A 20,320-nucleotide genomic window follows, 5' to 3' on the forward strand; every position below is an offset into this window, starting at 1 on the left:
CCAGATAACGAAGGAAAAATGGGAGAGAAACATTTCAAAAAATCAGTAATGCATGGTTTCTTTCATCTGGTTATTCATATCTAGTGAAGGGATGTTATAAAGTTTAACGGCAATAATACATGTTGGACGATTCTGATCCTGCCAAAATAGAACCCTAATAAGTAAATTAAGACTAGAAAGGCTTAAGATGTAATACAATCAAAATAAATTCAAGAAAAATTTATTGTACATCTACACATCAGAGATGTGCTAGGTAATGGTGAAAAAGATCCAAGACAGGGTCCTTATCTTTAAAGGAGAATAAAAACAATGCTTCAAAAATCTGCATATTTCTCATCAGAAACTGTCACCATAAAAGATCACTTGCTGAGCCAGAAACAGCAGAGCAATATCTTTAAAGTGCTAATAGAAAAGAACTGACAAGCTAGAATCCCGTACTGTGAAACAGAAAAAAATATCTACCGGTCTCCATCCCTGGTTCCTTGCACAAAGCTCCTAAAACCCTTGTAATTTCTTTAAATGATAAGAGTACTTAGGAGCATCTTTTGTTCTAGTATTTGGTTTTTGACCCTACTTCCTGACATAGAGCTCTTAAATCCCTTGAATTTTCCTGGGTGACAGAAATGACCTTCGTTCTAATGAGGTGACTTCTGGTGGGCTTCTGGACAGAGGTTGGTCAACAGAAAGATCAAGCCATGATTAGAAGATTGAGACTTTCAGTCCTACCCCCAACCTCTTCCTAGAAGGGGAAGGGCTAGAGATTGAGTTAATGATTGATCATGCCACATGATGATGCCTCCATAAAAATCCCCAAAGTATGGGGTTTGGAGAGTTTCTGGGTTGATGAACACATCCATGTACCAGGAGGGTGGCACGCCCCAACTCCACAGGGACAGAAGCTCCTGCACTTGGGTCTTCTAGACCTCGCCCTATGTATCTCTTCATTTGGTTCTTCATCTGTATCCTTGTATCTTTTATTATATAATAAGCTGGTTAAGTGTTAGTTTTCCCTAAGTTCTGTGAGCTGTTCTAGCAAATGATCAAGACCAAGAAGGGAGACTTAACCTCTAATTTATAGCCAAGTTGGACAGAAGTTTTGAATATCTGGGGACCTACTACTTGCAACTGTCATCTGAAGTAAAGGGTAGTCGTGTGAGATTGAGTCATGTGAGGTTAAAAGACATTTTCAGAGAAGAGAAAATCTGAACAAATTATTAGTAAGGAGATTGTATCAGTAATCAAAAACCTCCCAACAAACAAAACTCTAGGACCAGACGAATTCTACCAAACATTCAAACAAGAATTAATACCAATCCTTCTGAAACTCTTCTAAACTCATGAGACTAGCATTACCCTGATACATCCTTTTCTTAAAGGATGCCACAAAAAAATTCAGGCCTTGATTAACATAGATGCAAAAATCCTCAAAATATTAGCAAACTAAATGCAACTATACATTAAATAGGTCACAGTGGGTACAGAGGAAACATTCCTCAACATAATAAAACACAAGGAGGATGAACCCACAGTTAAAATCATACCCAATGGTAAAAGTTGAAAGCTTATTTTTTTTAATTTTTTTATTATGTTAATCACCATATATTACATTAGTTTTTGATGTAGTGTTCCCTGATTAATTGCTTGCATATAACACCCAGTGCTCCATTCTCTAAGATCAGGAACAAGACAAGGATATCCGACAAGACAAGGATATCCACTCTTGTCACTTTTATTCAGCATAATACAGGAAATCATAGCCACAACAATTAGACAAGTAATACAAAGCATTCAAATTGGTAAGGAAGATGTAAAGCTGTCACTATTTGCAGATGACATGATACTTTATATGGAAAACCCTAAAGACTCCATAAAAAACCTATTAAGCGAATTCAGTAAGATGCAGAATACAATTAAAATACAGAAATCTATTGTTTCTATACACTAATTACAAATTAACAGGAAGACAAATTAAGAAAACAATCCCATTTACAACTGCATTAGAAAAATAAAATAGGAATAAATTTAGCCAAGGAGATAAAAAACCCTATACTCTAAAAACTATAGCACATTGATGAAAGAAACTGAAGATGACACAAATAAATGGAAAGATATTCCATGCTCATGGACTGGAAGAATTGATATTGTTAAAATGTTCACATTACTCAAAGCAATTTACAGATTTAATGCAATCCCTACTAAAATACTAATGGCATTTTTCACAGAACTAGAACAACAACAACAAAAAATCCTAAAACATGTGGAACCAAAAAAGACCATGAGCAGCCAAATCTATCTTGAAGAAAGAACAAAACTAGAGGAATCACACTCCAATTTCAAACTATACTAGAAAGCTATGAAAACATTGTGGTACCCGCTCCAGAAAAAGACCTAGAGATCAAATGGAACAGAATAGGAAGCCCAGAAACAAACCCACACTTATATGGTCAATTAATCTATGATAAAGAGTCAAAAATACACAATGGGGAAAGACAGTCTCTTCAAGGAGGACCTGGGTGGTTCAGTCGGTTAAGTGTCTGCCTTTGGTTTAGGATTGAGCACCGCGTCAGGCTCCCCACTCAGCAGGGAGTCTCCTCCCTCTCCCTCTGCCAAGCACCACCCCACCCCCCGTGCGTACTCTGACCACTCTCTCTCAAAGAAACAAATAAAATCTTTTAAAAAAAAATTCTTCAATATGGTGCTGGAAAACTGGATGGCAATATACAAAAGAATGAAACTTGACTGCTTTCTTATACCACACACAAAAATAAACTCAAAATGGATGAAAGAGCTAAAAGTAAGACTTAAAACCATAAAACTCCTAAAATAAAATAAAAGGTAGTAATCTCTTGGACCTCAGTCTTAGCAATATTATTTTAGACCTGTCTCATTAGGCAAGGGAAACAAAAGCAAAAATAAACAATTGGGACTACATCAAATTAAAAAGCTTTTGCAAGGCAAAAGAAATCAACAAAATTAAAAGACAACCTACCAAATAGAAGATATTTGAAAATGATACACTGATAAGGGGTTAATATCTAAAATATATAAAGAATTCTACAACTCAACACCAAAATAAATCCAATTAAAGATGGTCAGAACCTGAATAGAGATTTTTCCAAAGAAGACATACAGATGGCAAAAAGACACATGAAAATATGCTCAATATTTAAGCATCAGAGAAATATAAATCAAAACCACAATGAGCTATCACTTCACACCAGTCAAAATAGCTAGTCTATCAAAAAGACAAAAAAATAGCAAACATTGACAAGGATATGGAGAAAAGGAAACTCATGCAGTCTGTGAGAATGTCAACTGGTACAGCCAATATGAAACGTAGTATTGAAGGTTCTTCAAAAAAAATAAAAATAGAAATATAAAATCCAGCTTCTGGATATTTACCCATGGAAAACAAAAACACTAATTCGAAAACATAATGTACCCCCACGTTCACCACAGCATTATTTACAATAGCCAAAGTATGGAAACAACTTGTTTACTGATATAGGAATGGATAAAGAAAATGGATAAAGAAAAGAAAACACACTAGAATATTACTCAACCATAAAAAAGAATGAAATCTTGCCATTTTTGACAACATGGATGAACTTAGAGGGTATTAAGTGAAAGAAGTCAAATGGAGAAACACAAATACAGCACAGCCTCACTTATATGTGGAATCTTAAAGAAAAACTAAGGTCACTGAACAAATTGGAGGTTGCCAGAGTCAGGAGGTGGAACACATGCAAAGTGGGGAAAGGTGGTAAAAAGGTACAAATTTCCAGTTATAAAATAAGTAAGTCATGGGAATAATATGCACCATGGTGACTGTAGTTAATAATATTGTACCACACATATGAAAGGTGCCAAGAGAGTACAACAGGAGAAAAAAAATTTGGAAATATGTATGGTGACAGATGTTATGTTGACTTATTGAAATGGTCATTTCCCAATATATACAAATTTTGAATCACTATGTTGTACACCTGAAACTAATATAATGTATATGTCAATTGTGTTCCAATAAAACAATGCTAAAAAAATTAAGAGACTTGAAATCATAAAGACTATATTCTCTGATAACAAAGTTAAGAAATCTATAATCCAGAAAAACTTCAAGTATCTTAGAAATTAAATAACATACTTTAAAATAACTCACAAGTCAAAGATAAAATAATGAGGAAATTAAAACTATTTTAAAGTGAATGACGACACCAAAATTTGTGGAGTATATCTAAAGCGGTGCTCCAATAGAAATTTATAAATTCTTATAAGAATATATCTACAACAAATGACCTAACAATCCATTTTAAAATGCTAGAAAAAGAACTAAACCTTAAGTATAAGAAAAAAATTTATAAGTAGATATCACCAAAATAGAAAATATGTAAAATTAAAATGCCAAAGCTGGTTCTTTGAAAAAGAGAAATGAATTTGACAAATCTTGGGCTAGATTAATTGATGCAGAAAAGAACACAAAAAACAAATGCCAAGGATCAAAAACGGGTTGTCCAGGGGCACCTGGGTGGCACAATTAAGTGTCCTGTTCTTGGTTTTGGCTCAAGTCACAATCTCAGGGTCATGGGATCAAGCCCCATGTCAGGCTCTGCTTAAGATTCTCTCTACCCTGTCCCTCCGCCCCTCTTTCCGCACCCCTGCCCCCGGCTCTTTCTCCCTCTCTAAAATACATAATTTAAAAAAAAAAAAAAGGGGTTGACCACAGATTGTACAGATGTTGAATAGAAAAAAAGAGATACTATGAATAACTATAAGCCAACATTTGACAACTTGGATAAAATGGATATAAGTTTTTGTGTGGATACATTTTTTTCATTTCTCTTTGGTAAAAAACCAGTAATGAAATTGCTGGGTTTATAGTACTTTGGAAACCAGGACCTCTTAGAATTGCTATAACTAGGGGCGCCTGGGTGGCTCAGTCGTTAAGCGTCTGCCTTTGGCTCAGGTCATGATCCCAGAGTCCTGGGATCGAGTCCTGCATCGGGCGCCCTGCTCCGCAGGAAGCCTGCTTCTCCCTCTCACACTCCCTCTGCTTGGGTTTCCTCTCTTGCTATGTCTCTTTCTGTCAAATAAATAAATAAAATCTTTAAAAAAAAATTGCTATAACTAAAAAATCGTATGAATTGTCAATACTAAGTGTTGGCAAGGACTAAAAACAACTAGAATTTCCAGATATTGCTGGTGATAGTCACTTGGAACAAATTTGTCATGAAATTAGGCATACATTTACCATATGACCCAGTAATCCCACTTCTACCCAAGAGAATGAAAACGTATCCACACAAAAACTTTTACAGGAATGTTCATAGGAACATTATTCATGCTTTCCAAAACTGAAAACAACAAAAATGTCCATCAGCTGGTAAACAGATCAACAAAATGTGGTATAGCCATACAATGAACATACTTACTCAGCAATAAAAAGGAAGGAACTATTGGTTAGTGCTACAACACAGATGAGCCTGAAAAACATTATGTTAAGTGAAAGAAGTCATATGTAAAAGATTTATTTATATGATTCCATTTACATGAAATGTCCAGAACAGGCAAATCAATAGAGATAATGATTAATATTAGTTGCCTGGGGCTGGGTGGTATGAGAATGGGTCCTGACTGTAAATGTGGACAGGATTCTTTTTGTGGTGATAAGTATGTTCTAAAACCGAATTGTGTTAATGGTCACACAACTCTGCAAATTTACTTAAAAAGACAGTAGTTAAAATGGTGTATTTTATAGTATGTAAATCATTCCTCAGTAAAAATCTTTCTGTTGGGGTTTTTTTTTTTTTAGATTTATTTATGTTAGTGGGGGGAGAAGCAGAGAGAGGAGAGAGAATCTTAAGCAGACTCTACACTGAGCAGGGAGCCCGACATGGGGCTTGATCTCATGACCCTGAGATCATGACCTGGGCTGAAATCAAGAGTCAGATGCTTAAACCAACTGTGCCACCCAGGTGCCCCAATAAAGATCTTTTAAAAAGTAATAGGCAGTGGGGGCTAAGGATTCTAAACTTAGACAATGAAAAAGAGAGGGAAAGAGCAAGAACCTGGGCAGCTGTTGCTGCTGTAGTACATGTAAAAGCTGAATGAGAATTTTCCAGTGATGCAAATGACTTGTGGCTTTTAAAAGAACTAACGGCTAATACTCAATTACAAGTTGTTCTCTGGGCTACGCTGCCAGATAAAGAAATTGGGGAAAGCTATTAGGAAGCAAAACAAAAGAATGAGAAGATAGAAAATAAGAAAGAAAATTAGAGAATCAAGTAGACTAATATCACTAATATCTGACTATAATAGACATTTCAGGAAGAAAATAGAGAAGATGGAGATGAGAAAATTATCAAAGAAATATCCACAAAATTCCACATCAGAAGAACCAAAGTGCACCAACTTCCCAGGAAAAAAAAATTGAGGGGAAAAAAACCTACACAAAGGAAATTTAGAAGAGCAAAGATAAACACAAAATCCGAAATACTTCCAAAGCCAATAACAGCAAAAACAAAAACAAGAACAGAAAACAAGGCCATTTGTAAGTACTGGGGACCTGAATGGCACTGAACTTTGTAGAATTAAAAGCCAATTAATACAGCCTGCTGGAAAATGAAGCTAAATGCCTTAAAATTTTAGAATGAAAATAATTTTCAACCTGGATTTTTGTTAATCAAATTTTACATTTAATCCATACTATGAAAACTCAGCTAGTTCTATAAGAATGTGTGTTCCAAAAGTACAGCCTCCTGAGGTTGAAGACATTCCCTGCCTCAGGAAGGTTTCACTTGGCAAGTTTTGACAATACTACCAAGCAATCCTGCAAATTCTCCTTTTCCTCCTCCTCCATAGCTTTATTGAAGTATAATTCACATACTATACAATTCATTCCTTTTGAGTGTGCAACTGAATGATTTTTAGTATATTTACAGAGCTGGGAAATCACTGCCACAATCTAGCTTTAGAATATTTATATCAACTACCCTCTGATACCTCATTCCCATTTGTAGTTACTCTCCATTCTCAATCCCATCTAAGCAATCATTCTTTCTATGAATTTGCATTTTCTAGATATTTTATATAAATGGAATCATACAATATCCAACCTTCTGTGTTTGACTTTTAGAGGTTCATTCTACCTGGAATTTTCTATCTAACCAAACTATCAATCAAGCATGTAATTAGTACATTTTCAAATACACAAATTCAAAGAATTCACAAACCAATACCCTTTTTTGAAGCTCCTGGAAAATGCACTGAGCAAAATGAGGAAGTAAATCAGAAAAGAAGAAAAACCTAAGAGTCAAGAAACAAGCGAGTAACCAAGCAAAAATAACCAAGAAAGAAACCCTAAAAGTCTATCCCTCCACCAAAGCAACAAACTGTCAAAAACTTCCAGAACCAACTTTTTCTGGAATCAAAAGCTTACACAACCAGGGGAATGCTTAGTAAAGAAAAGAACAGCTAAATTTGCTAAAGAGTTTTGTGGCATTTTAACTTGCCTGAGAATATCTCCCCTAATCCAGCTTGGCGATGGCCTTGAAAACAACTCCTCTCATTCCTGGTACAGGTTCCCAGTACTGGAGAGAGCAGTGCAAATCATATTCTCAGAGAACCGTGGTTGTTCATTTTGATCTGTCTGGTGGCTCCCTAAAGAACCATCTCAAAGGACTTGCCTTTATCTCACCTAAGAACTCTCCTGGACCTGAGGGTGCTATCTGAATCCATTTGTCAAAACATTTATAGGGAAATGTATTAGCCAATTCCACCTGGGAGAAGGGATAACAATTAAAACAAATAGGAAAACCCAAAAAGCTTAGGAATAAAGATTAGGGGAAAAGATGCTTTGGGGAATAAGGGCACAGAAAGACTCAGATTTTCCTAGGAATCTACAAGGCTACATGCAATGTAAAGGCTAGGCTCATGCTCATAGAAAGACTTAAGAAGGTCCTAAGCTGTCACCTCTGGCTGACCTTCCAGTTTCTCAGAAGCAAGAAGTAAAGTCAAAGAAGAGTTGTAAACTGCCCGATCCAGTACTTACTAAAGGCACACCCCAACACACATATAGAAGCCATATGCAAAGATTGGGAGAGGTTTTTTTTTTTTCCTTTTCTGTTTTTTGATTCTAGGCATTAAAGGAATTCTCTGCCAAATCATCAGCTGACCATGAATATATCACAACAGAGACATGAGTGGCCACATGGAACATAGACTTTACAACATTAGTTCACAAAAGTCACTAGACAAACAACAAAAATTACAACAAGCAGTAACAGACCCTTCAAAAAGGAGAAAATCTGATTTCCAGAGTTAATACATTATACTCAAAATACTCAGTTTTCAAAAACAACAACAAAATACAATGCATGCAAAGAATGAAGAAAGTATGGCCCATACATAGGAAAAAGAGAAATTAACAGAAACTTTCTCTGAGGATGCAGAGATACTGGATTTACTAGAGAAAGACTTTATTGTTTTAAAGATTTTATTTATTTATTTGACAGAGAGAGAGACACAGAGAGAGAGGGAACACAAGCAGGGCGAGTGGGAGAGGGAGAAGCAGGCTTCCCACTGAACAGGGAGCCCGATGTGGGACTCAATCCCAGGAACCTGGGATCATGACCTGAGCCAAAGGCAGACACTTAACAACTGAGCCACCCAGGCGCCCAAGAGAAAGACTTTAAATAAACTATTTTAAGTGTGCTCAAAGAACTAAAGGAAACCATAAGAACGTGTCTTGCCAAAAAGAAAATATCCACAAAGAAATAAAAAGTATAAAAAGGAACCAAACAAATTCTGGAAAAAAAAGTACAATAACCGAAGTGAAAACTTCACTAGAATGGTTCAATAGCAAATATGAGCAGGCAGAAGAGTCAGCAAATTTAAAGTCAATTGACATTACCCAGTCTGAGAAGTATAAAGAAAAAAAAATGAAGAATGTACAGAACCTAAGATACTTGTGAGAGCACAGCGAGAATACCAGCAAACGCATAATGGGAGTCACAGGAGGAGAGGGGAGAGAGAAAGGACAAAAAAAAATATTTAAAGAAATAATGGCAGAAAACTCCCCAATTTGATGAAATACATACACTGACACAACAAAGAAGCTCGATGAACTACAAATTGAATACACTCAAAGAGGTTCACACTGAGATGCATTATAAGCAAACTGTTATAAGACAATCTTTGCCTTAGAAAAAATGCTAAAGGGAATCCTTTAAGCTGAAATAAGAAAGTACAAAGTAACTGGAATCCACATTGAGAAGTAAACACCAGTAAACCTAACTACACTGGCAAGTTAAAAACTAGTATCAATGAATTTTTGGATGTAACTCCCCTTTATTTCTATATGACTTGAAAGACAAATACATAAAATTGCAGAATTATAAATCTAGGTTAATAGATTATACAACATTGGAAGATGGAATTTGTGACAATGGCATTGTAAAGTGGGATGAAACTATATAGGGGAAAGTTTTGTATAATATTGAAACTAAATTGATATTTACACTAGATTTTTGTAAATTAAGTAATTCCCCAGTGTAACTACTAGGAAAATAATATATATATATAATAAGGGATAAAAATATATATATAAATATATATTATATATAAATATGTAATATATAAATATATAATAAGGGATTAAAAAAGGAAATAAAAATGATGGAGATCTATTAAACACAAAAGAAGGCATTAATGGAGGAAATGAAAAACAAAAAAGATATAAGACTTATAGAAGACAAACAGCAAAATGGGTGAAATTAATCCTTTCTTATTCAATAATTTCAATTAAATGTCAGTGATAAGCACTCCAATTAAAGGGCAGAGATTGGAGGAACGGATTAAAAATATGATCCAATTATATGCTGTCTCAAGATACTCACTTTAGATCCAATCACAAAAATAAGTTAAAAGTGAATGAATGAAAAAGAAGTTTTTTCCTGCTGCTAGGTTTGATTTACTGGTATTTTTGTACCTAATATTCTAAGGATTACTGAGCTATAGTTTTCTTTTCATATGATGTCTTTGTCTGGCTTTGGTATCAGAGTAATATTGGCCTAACAGGATAGTTGAGAAGTATTCCTCTTCAATATTTTGGAAGAGTTTGAGAAAGTCGTGTTACTTCTTCTTTAAATGTTTGGTAGAATTCACCAGTGGAGCCATCAAGTCCTGGACTCTTCTTTGTTAGGAGACCTTTTATTACAAATTCAATCTCCATACTTGCTATATATTTATTTAGATATTCTATTTCATCTTAAGGAAGTTTTGGTAATTTCCATGTTTTTAGTAATTTTTCTATTGAACCTAGGTTATCTAATTTGTTGGCATATACTTAAATGTATTTTCTTATAATCCTTTTTTTTAATTTTATTATGTTATGTTAATCACCATACATTACATCATTAGTTTTTTTTTTTAAAGATTTATTTATTTGACAGAGAGAGACACAGCGAGAGAGGGAACATAAGCAGGGGGAGTGGGAGAGGGAGAAGCAGGCTTCCCGCTGAGCAGGGAGCCCGATGTGGGACTTGATCCCAGGACTCTGGGATCATGACCTGAGCCGAGGGCAGACGCTTAACGACTGAGCCACCCAGGCACCCTACAGCATTAGTTTTTGACTGGGATCATTCCCTGCATATTTTCAGACCACAGTGCTTTGAAACTAGAACTCAATCACAAGAGTAAGTCGAAAAGAACTCAAATACATGGAGGCTAAAGAGCATCCTACTAAAGAATGAATGGGTCAACCAGGAAATTAAAGAATTAAAAAAAAAAACTCATGGAAACAAATGAAAATGAAATCACAACTGTTCAAAATCTTTGGGATGCAGCAAAGGCAGTCCTAAGAAGAAAGTATATAGCAATACAAACCTTTCTCAAGAAACAAGAAAGGTCTCAAATACACAACCTAACCCTACACCTAAAGGAGCTGGAGAACGAACAGCAAATAAAGCCTAAACCCAGCAGGAGAAAAGTTGAAAACAGAGCTACCACACGACCCAGCAATTGCACTACTGGGTATTCTTATAATCCTTTTTATTTCTGTAAGCTCAATGTCCCCACACAAAATCAGTTGTATTTCCTACACTATCAATAAACAGTCCAAAAAGGAAATTAAGAAAACAGTTCCATTAGCATGACAAAGAATAATTAGGAGTAAATTTAACTGAAGAGGTACAAGATTTATACACTGAAAACCAAGACACTAATAAAATAAAGATTGAAATAAATGGAAATACACTCCATGTTCATGGACTGAAAAATTTAATATTGTTAACATCCCCCAAAGTGATCTACAAGTTCACTATTATTAGCCCTATCAAAATTCCTTTTGAAAGAAAAGGAGCCTTTTTTGCAGAAATGGGAAAGCTGATCCTAAAAATCACATGGAATTGCAAGAAATCCCAAATAGCCAAAACAATCTTGAAAAAGAACAAAGTTGAAGACTCACACTTCCCAATTTCAAAACTTACTATATAAAGCTACAGTAATCAAAACAGTGTGGTACTGGTATAGGACAGACATACAGATCAAGGAAACAAAACTGAAAGTTGAGGAATAAAAACATACTCCTGTGCTCAAATGATTTTCAACAAAGGTGCCAAGATCATCCAATGGAGAAAAAAATAGTCTCTTTAACAAATGGTGATGAGACAACTGGATATCCAAGGCAAAAAAAAAAAAAAAAAAACTGAATTTGGGCTTATACTTAACACTATATATAAAAACTAATTCAAAATGGAAAAAAAGACCTAAATGTAAGAGCTAAAACTATAAAACTTATAGGGGTAAATCTCCATGACTTGAGATTTGGCAATGATTTCTTAAACACGACATCAAAACCATGAGCAACAAAAAAGAAACTAGACTTCATCAATTTTTTTTAATTTGTACAGATACGTACACTATCAAAAGAATGAAAAGAAACTCTAGGAGAAAATATGTGTAAATTATATATCTGATAAGTATATATCTGATAAGAGCCTAATATATCTGATAAAGGTCTAATATATATATCTCAAATACCTTATATACACACACGTACGTGTGTGTGTGTGTGTGTGTATGGAGGGGAAGAAAGGAACTGAGCATGCAGGTGGGGGGAGGGAGAGGCAGAGAGAAAATAAATGAAAGTGTAGTATCCAAAACTTGTAACTCAACCACAAAAATAAAATAACCCAATTAAAATATGGTCAAGGGACTTGGATAGACCTTTCTCCAAAGAAAAAATACAAATGGCCAATAAGCACATGAAAAGACACTCAAAATCATTAGTCATCAGAGAAATGTAAATCAAAATCACAACAAGATACCACTTCACACCCACTGAAATGACTATAATAAAAAAAGATCCTAGGGGCACGCCTGGGTGGCTCCGTCAGTTAAGCGTCTGCCTTCGGCTCAGGTCATGATCCCAGGGTCTTGGGATCGAGCCCCACATCGGGCTCCCTGCTCGGCAGGGAGTCTGCTTCTCTTTCTCCCTCCACCCCTCCCCATGCTTGTGCTCTCATGCTTGTGCTCTCTTCTCTTGCTTCTCTCTCTCTCAAATACATAAATAAAATCTTTTTTAAAAATTTAAAAAATAAAAAAATTTTAAAAAGACCCTAACAAAGACATCAAGAAATTGGAACCCTTACATATTGCTACTGGGAATGTAAAATGGTATAGCCACTGTGGAAAACAGTTTGGCAATTCCTCAAAAAATTAAACATAGAATCACCACGTGACCTGGCAAGTCCAATCCCAGGTGTATATCCAAGAGAAATGAAAACAGGTGTTCAAACATGACAAATATTCATAGCAACATTATTCATAATAGCCAAAAAGTTTACAACCCAAATGTCCATCAACTGAAAGTTAAACAAAATGTGACATATCAATACAAGAAAATATCATTTAGCCATAAAAAGGAATGAAGAATGAAGTACTGATACATGCTACACATGGATGAACCTTGAAAATCTTACGGTAAGTGAAAGAAGCCAGACACAAAAGGTCACAAATAATATAATTCCATTAGAGGAGATGTTCAGAATAAGTATATCCATTAAGACAAAAAGTAAATTAGGGTTTGTCAGTGGCTGGGCAAAGGGGAGAATGGAAAATGACCATTTAAGGGGTATGAGGTTCCTTTTGGGATTATAAAAATGTTCTGAAACTAGATAGTGGTGGTGTTTGTACAATATTGTACTAAAAGCTACCAAATTATACATTTTAAAGTGGTTTAAATGGTGAATTGTACTTCAATTTAAAAAGGAGAAAGAAGAGATGCCTGGGTGGCTCAGTTGGTTAAGCCGCTGACTCTTGATTTCAACTCAGGTCATGGTCTCAGTGTCGTGAGACTGAGCCCCACACTGGGCTCTGCACTCAACATAGAGTCTGCTTGAGATTCTTTCTCCCGCCCCCTCTGCTCCTCCACCAGGTCACACGTGCTCTCTCTCATAAATGAAATGAAATGAAATGAAATAAAAATTAAAAGAAGAAAGAAACCAAAGAATTACAATGGGGTATCCCAAGATAATAGTCAAAGTACATTCCAGGACAACAGTACTGAAGAGTAAACAGCCCATACGAGAACAGGATAATGGAGGATTCTGAAAGAGAAGTCTCCTCAGGTGGAAAAAAAATACCAACTGATATATTTGTGCATAAGAAAAATATTATAGGTAAGTGTGACAGAGTTTTTGGAGCATTTAAGGGGAAAAGTTAACAGCAGTTGCACAGAAAAACAATGCAAACATTAGCTCCAAGAAAAATGATGGATTGTATGAAACAGATATGCATCTCTTGGCTAAGCACCTGTATTTACATAAAGAGTGGTAATTCAGTTAAAACTGAAACTTGTGAAATAACTATATGGTAGTGAGGGAAGATAGACGGGTAAAGAAGTGAGGGAACTGATGTGGAAGATGTTCTCATTTTCCAAAAGAGGCTGCCAATATCAAAAAATAAAAAAATTAGAAACAATTTAAACATTTTATTTAGAAATACAGAGTTAAATACCAGAAGAAAAAGCTAATAGAGTATTTTCATATCTTTTAAATTATACAGACTGACAAAAATTTGGAAACTAAATTAATAAATAATTTTTCTTTTATTAAAAAGTAGCTAGTGGGAAAGACTACTTGTTATCCCCAAGAGCAGTTCTTCCCTTCTGCTTCAGTAACAGAATTAGCAGTCTAGACAGCTAAAGATTACAATTTCCAGTCTGCTTTGTATAGTATGACTAAGTTCTGCCCAATGAGATATTCAGTGAAACTGATAGATGCTACTTATGGGTCATACTTTTAAGGAGAACTACCTCTCCTCCCCTTACCTCCTTCCTGATGGCTAGACAGGGAATACGGCGGCTGGAGGAAAAGCATTCATCTTGGGCAATGAGACAGAGCCATACACTAAAGTTGGCAAAGCAATGAGATTGAGTCCAATAACACTTCACCAGAGCAGAATGAATACACCAGCTCAATTATGAGCTATTACAGAAAATACAGAAATAAGCTTCTATCTTGTTTAAGCCTTGTTATTATGGTCTTTCTTATAAAGCAGTCAAACCTATAGCATTTCTAATATAGACTGAAATCAACCGAAAGAATATAATAAAATTTCTTATGTAGATAAGGTTTGCACCTAGGCAACTATTAACAGGAATGCTAAGACTTCCTTACGAAATTTAGGAATAATGGTAAAAAATTTACCTTTTTTAACTGGAGACTGATGTTGCTGTTGTTCATTATGACCTTGAGAAAAGGCTTGCATTCCATTTGTCTTACACTATTAAAAAAAAAAAGAAAATATACTTTTTAACTATGGCTTAAAAATTTTATATAACCCTTTTTGTTTTACCATCCAAAACTATTTTCCCAAACAAAGTATTAGTCAAGACATATTTCTGGCCTAAATGATAAGCAATCTTGTAAGAATGCTTATTAAAAATAAGCAAAAAAAACTTTCAAAATACATTCACATATATCTTTAACTATTTTGTCATGATTTTTTAACTAACTCCTCTTCTGATTCCATGCTCACCAAGAAGTACCCTGATTACAATTTAGCTTCCCATATATCTCCCTAGTGCATATAATAAACTAGTAGAACCAATAAGAAAATATGCAGCACAAGACAGTAAGATTTCTCATGATAAAAAAAAAATGGGTTTTCTGATTTTATAATCAGTTTCACAAATTTGGTCAATACAATCAATCCTTAAGATAATCTCTTACATTGACCCATTTCATTTTGTTGGTTGCTTTTGCTGTACAGAAGCTTTTTAGTTTGATGTAGTCCCACTTATTTTTGCTTTTGTTGCTTATGCTTTTGAGGTAATATTCAAAAAAATCATTGCCAAGACCAGTGTCAAGGAGCTATTATAGTTTGCAAACAGTAGGCCGTACTCTGAACCATCGTAATTCATTAAGGTAGGTTTCTCTGAAGACATCTATCCTGAAAAATGAACATCTCCACTCTATCAATCACTATAGTAGCAAGTTGTAGCCCATTCCTTAAACACCTGCAAATTCTACCAAGGTAACTCTGCAAGAAGTCAGAAAGATTAGTTATCTAGCCCTATGACACAATGAAGAGTAATGAGATAACCCTACAATACTGAGTCATCAAAATAAGTTATCAGGAAAAAATCAAATTTTAGCAAAATCTTTAGTTTTAAGTAGAGGTAGAAAAATATAAAAATGTCAAAGATTTTCATTCTCCAAAGTTTCTCTTCCTGTTAGATTTAATAAACAACATGAACTACCATATGGCCCTTTTTAAAAATTAATTTTTTAAATTTGACAATTTCAGCAGAGGCACACTTCACTAACACTAAAATGCAAGACCTAAAATCAAATTCAAAAGTAAACTGTAATCTGAAAAAAAAATTAAGAAACAATTTCTTTTTAAAATAGTATTTAAACGAAAATACTTAGGAATAAATTTAACGAAGGTGGTGTAATATTTGTACATGGAAAACTATAAGACACTAAAGAAACTAAAGATAACATAAATAAATGGAAAGATATCCTATGTTCACAGATTGAAAGAATACTGTTAAAATGTCCTTACTATCTAAAGTGATCTACAGATTCAATGCAATCCCTTTCAAAATTCCAGTAGCATTTTCTATAGGTAAAGCAGTCCTAAAATTTACATCGAAAAACAAAAGAAGCCAAAGTAATCTTGAGTAAGAACAAAGCTGGAGGCATCACACTTCCTGATTTAAAACTATGTTACAAAGCTATAATAATCAAGACACTGTAATACTGTCATAAAAAGACACATAATGGGACACCTGGCCTGATCTCAGGGTTGTGAGTTTGAGCCCCATGTTGGGTATAGAGATTAGTTAAAAATAAAATCTTTAAAAAAAAAAAAGAAAGACACATAAATCTGTGGAATAAAATAGACAACCCAGAAATAAACACACCCCTATACTCAACTAATCTTTGATGAGGGAACCAAGAATACACAATGGAGAAGGGATAGTCTCTTCAACATACAGTGTTGAGGGGCATCTGGGTGGCTCAGTCAGTTAAACGGCTGCCTTTCAGCTCAGGTCATGATCTCAGGGTCCTGAGATCGAGGCCCACATCAGGCTCCCTGCTCAGTGAGGAGTCTGCTTCTCCTTCTCCCTCTGCTGCTCCCCCTGGTTGTGCTCTCTCGCTTGCGTTCTCTCTCTCAAATAAACAAATAAAATCTTTAAAAAAAAAAAAAGTGTTGAGGAAATTGTATATCCATGTGCAAAAGAAATTTTATCCTTATGTTATACTATACACAAAAATGAATTGAAAATGGATCAAAACCTAATGTAAGACCATAAAAACCATAGAAGAAAGCATATGGAAAAAGCTCCTTGACACTCGTCTTGGCAACAATTTTTTTGAATGACATCAAAAGCATAAGCAACAAAAGCAAAAATAAGTGGGACTACATCAAACCAAAAAGTTTCTGTACAGCAAAAGCAACCAACAAAATGAAACAGCAACCTACTAAATAGGAAAAAATATTTGCCAACCATATTTCCATTAAGGGGTGAATATCCGAAATATATAAAGATCTCATATAACACAACAGCAAAATAATAATAATAATCTGATTTAAAAATAGGCAGAGGACCTGAATAAACATTTTTCCAGAGAAAACATACAAATGGCCAAGAGGTACATGAAAAGATGCTGGATATTGCTGAATCATCAAGGTAATGCAAATCAAAACTACAAGGAGATACCACCTCACATCTGTTAGGAAGGCTATTATCAAAAAAAGGTGAGGGTTGGCAAGAATGGGAGAGGAAAGGAATTCTTGTACAATGTTGGTGGGAATGTAAATTGGTTCAGCCATTTTGGAAAACAGTATGGAAATTCCTCAAAAAATTAAAAGTAGAACTACTGAAAGATCCAGCAATCCCACTTCTGGGTATACATCCAAAGGAAACAAAAGCCCAATCTTGAAGACTGTGCAATCCCATGTTCATCCACTGCAGCATTTTTCACAATAGCCAAAATAAGGACATAACCTACATATCCATCGACAGATGAATGGGATAAGGAAAATGTGGTAGATTAGATAGATGAAAAATATTTAAATAGACTATTATTCAACCATAAAAAGAGAAGAAAATCCTGCCATATGTTACAACAAGGATGAACCTGGAAGACATTATACTAAGTGAAATAAGCCAGACACAAAGACAAATATTGTATGATCTCACTTACATGTCAAATGTTAAAAATTCAAACTCATAAAATTAGAAAGTAGAATGGTGATTGCTAGGGGCTGAGAATAGGGGGAATGGGGAGAAGCTGGTCAAAAAATACAAATTTTCAATTACGAGATAATTAGGTTCTAGAGATCTAACATACAGCATGGTGGTTATAATTAATAATATTGTACTATACACTTGAAATTTGCTACGAGGGTAAATCTTAAGTGTTCCCCCCTACATACACACATACAAGTTTGGTAACTGTGAGGTGCTGAACGTGTTAATTAACTTGATTGTTAGGATCACATCACAATGTATACATGCATTAAATCATCAGGTTGTATACTTTTACAAAAAATTATGTTGTATAACCTAAATATATTCAATTTTTGAATCACACCTCAAGAAATCTGGAAAAAAAATGTACTTTGCCATTTCTGCATATATTAGCAACTAAAAATACTGATTATTTTGAATATTTCATAGCATGTAAGAGTACATCTACTAAAATTTCATAATTTTTTCAATTATATTCTTACAATAAAATCATACATCTTACAAATTTTACAATCTTACATAATCAAATCAATAAAATTTGAGAATTCTATAATAAAGATATGCAGAAAGTGTGATGGAAGGAATGAGTAGGAGTCTCAAACTTGGCTTAAAAATGTCAGGAAAGGGGTGCCTGAGTGGCTCAGTCGTTAAGCGTCTGCCTTCGGCTCAGGTCAGGATCCCAGAGCCCTAGGATGGTGCCCCACATCGGGCTCCCTGTTCAGCAGGAAGCCTGCTTCTCCCTCTCCCACTCCCCCTGCTTGTTTCCTCTCTCACTGTCTCTCTGTCAAATAAATAAATAAAATCTTTTTAAAAAAAATGTCAGGAAGGGCTTTACATGATGCTTAAACAATACTTGGAGGATTAGTAGTAGACTGGCTTGACTAGTGAAAAATGAATGTTTATGGAAGAAAAGAACAGCTTTCTTTTGGAAGTATGGGGTGATATGGCTAGTTTAGGAAATGGAAAAATTGAATAGGCTTGAGTAAAGCAAAATAAACACCAGGTCTTTTTTTTTTTTTTCAAGTCAAGGCTCTTTGCAATTTATGGTACAATACCCAATATTCTATTTAGCTTTTTCGTATTTATAGCAAAAATGTTCCCATCTCCTGTCACTCATCTTAAACAAATGTACATCACTGAGATAACAAAGGAGAATGAGAAAAGGTAAATGCATATCAAACTCCACTCCTAGAACAAAAGTTAAACAGGAAAAAAACTAACTCATTGAGAGTAATTTCTGTAGTATAAAAGAGCTCCTACAAAACAATGAAAAAAAAAAAGCCTATAATAAAGAATGGGCAAAAACCAGGAAATGGTAATACAGATGAAGGAAAATTCAAATTACTGGGTTTTTTTTTTAAGATTTTATTTATTTTAGAGAGACAGCAAACATGAGCCAGGGTTGGGGGGGAGCACAGGGAGAGCGACAGAGGGAAAGAATCTCAAGCCAACTCTGCTGAGTGCAGAGTCCAACAGGGGGCTCAGTCTCAGGATACTGAGATCACAATCTGAGCCAAAATCAAGAGTCAGATGCTTAACCAACTGAGCCACCTAGGCGCCCCTCAAATTACTCTTAAATAAATAAAAGATGGCTACAAAATCTTGACATTCCTCCCATCAACAGGTAAATTTTTTATCTCTTCCCCTTGAATCTGAGCAAGTTCTTCTCACTGCTCAGACAGATCTAATACAGCAGACATGACACTTTTGCTTATTTCCAGGCCTTAAGAGTCTGGCAGCTTCCACCTCTTATCATTCAGAACATTAGTCATGGAACCCAGATGTGAAAAGCCCAAGCCACTTGGAAAGGCCATTTGTAGGTGTTCCTTCCATTCCACTGAAGCAGCTGAATCATAAGCCAATAGCCAGCATCAACTGTCAGCCATGTAAGTAAGCCATGTGGCTATCCAGTCAAGACTTTAAATGACTCCCATCCTAGATGCTACCTGACTGCAGCCACATTACTGAACTTAGAAAAAGGCCACCTGAGCTCAGTCAACCCACAGAGCCATGAAAAAGAGTAAGAAGCTATTTTTTTAAGTCAAAGTTTTCAAGTATTTTTTATGAGGTAATAATAAAAAACAGAGGTTAAAAGAAGTTATTCAGCAGAGGGAAGATAATATCAAACAGAAACATGGATTTATACAAAGAAATTAAGAGCACTGGAAATGGAGTAAATAAAGGTGAAATAAAACACATTCTTTTATTTCTTAAGTTATTTTAAAAGATAACATGTGAAAGCAAAAATAACAGCAATGCATTACGTATTTATAGTACAAGCTACAGTAAAATTATTCCCATAATAGAACATGAATGGGAGGGAAGAGTCTACAAAAAAAACAGATCTAATAAGTGAATTTAACAAGATTGATATACAAAAACCAATACTATTTATGTATCCTACCAGTCAGCATGTGGAATTTGAAATTTACAAAAAATACCATTTATAATAGTATCAAAAAATATGAAATGCTTATAAATTTGACAAAAGATGTTCAGGACCCCTATGCTAGAAAATACAAAAAAATGGAAAGATATGCTGTGTTCACGAATCAG

At 34.9% G+C, this 20,320-nt stretch overlaps 1 protein-coding gene across 1 annotated transcript in view; it reads right to left on the reverse strand.

Moving 5' to 3' along the window:
* C4H8orf88 (chromosome 4 C8orf88 homolog) overlaps positions 1–20,320 on the reverse strand; it is a 35,323-nt gene that overhangs the window by 1,842 nt on the left and 13,161 nt on the right. The window contains exon 4 of the mRNA XM_027570783.1: positions 14,706–14,781. Within this exon, the coding sequence (XP_027426584.1) occupies positions 14,706–14,781 (76 nt within the window). The remainder of the gene's footprint in view (positions 1–14,705; positions 14,782–20,320) is intronic.

The sequence above is a fragment of the Zalophus californianus genome, chromosome 4 (genome assembly GCF_009762305.2).
Source record: "Zalophus californianus isolate mZalCal1 chromosome 4, mZalCal1.pri.v2, whole genome shotgun sequence".
NCBI lineage: Eukaryota > Metazoa > Chordata > Mammalia > Carnivora > Otariidae > Zalophus > Zalophus californianus.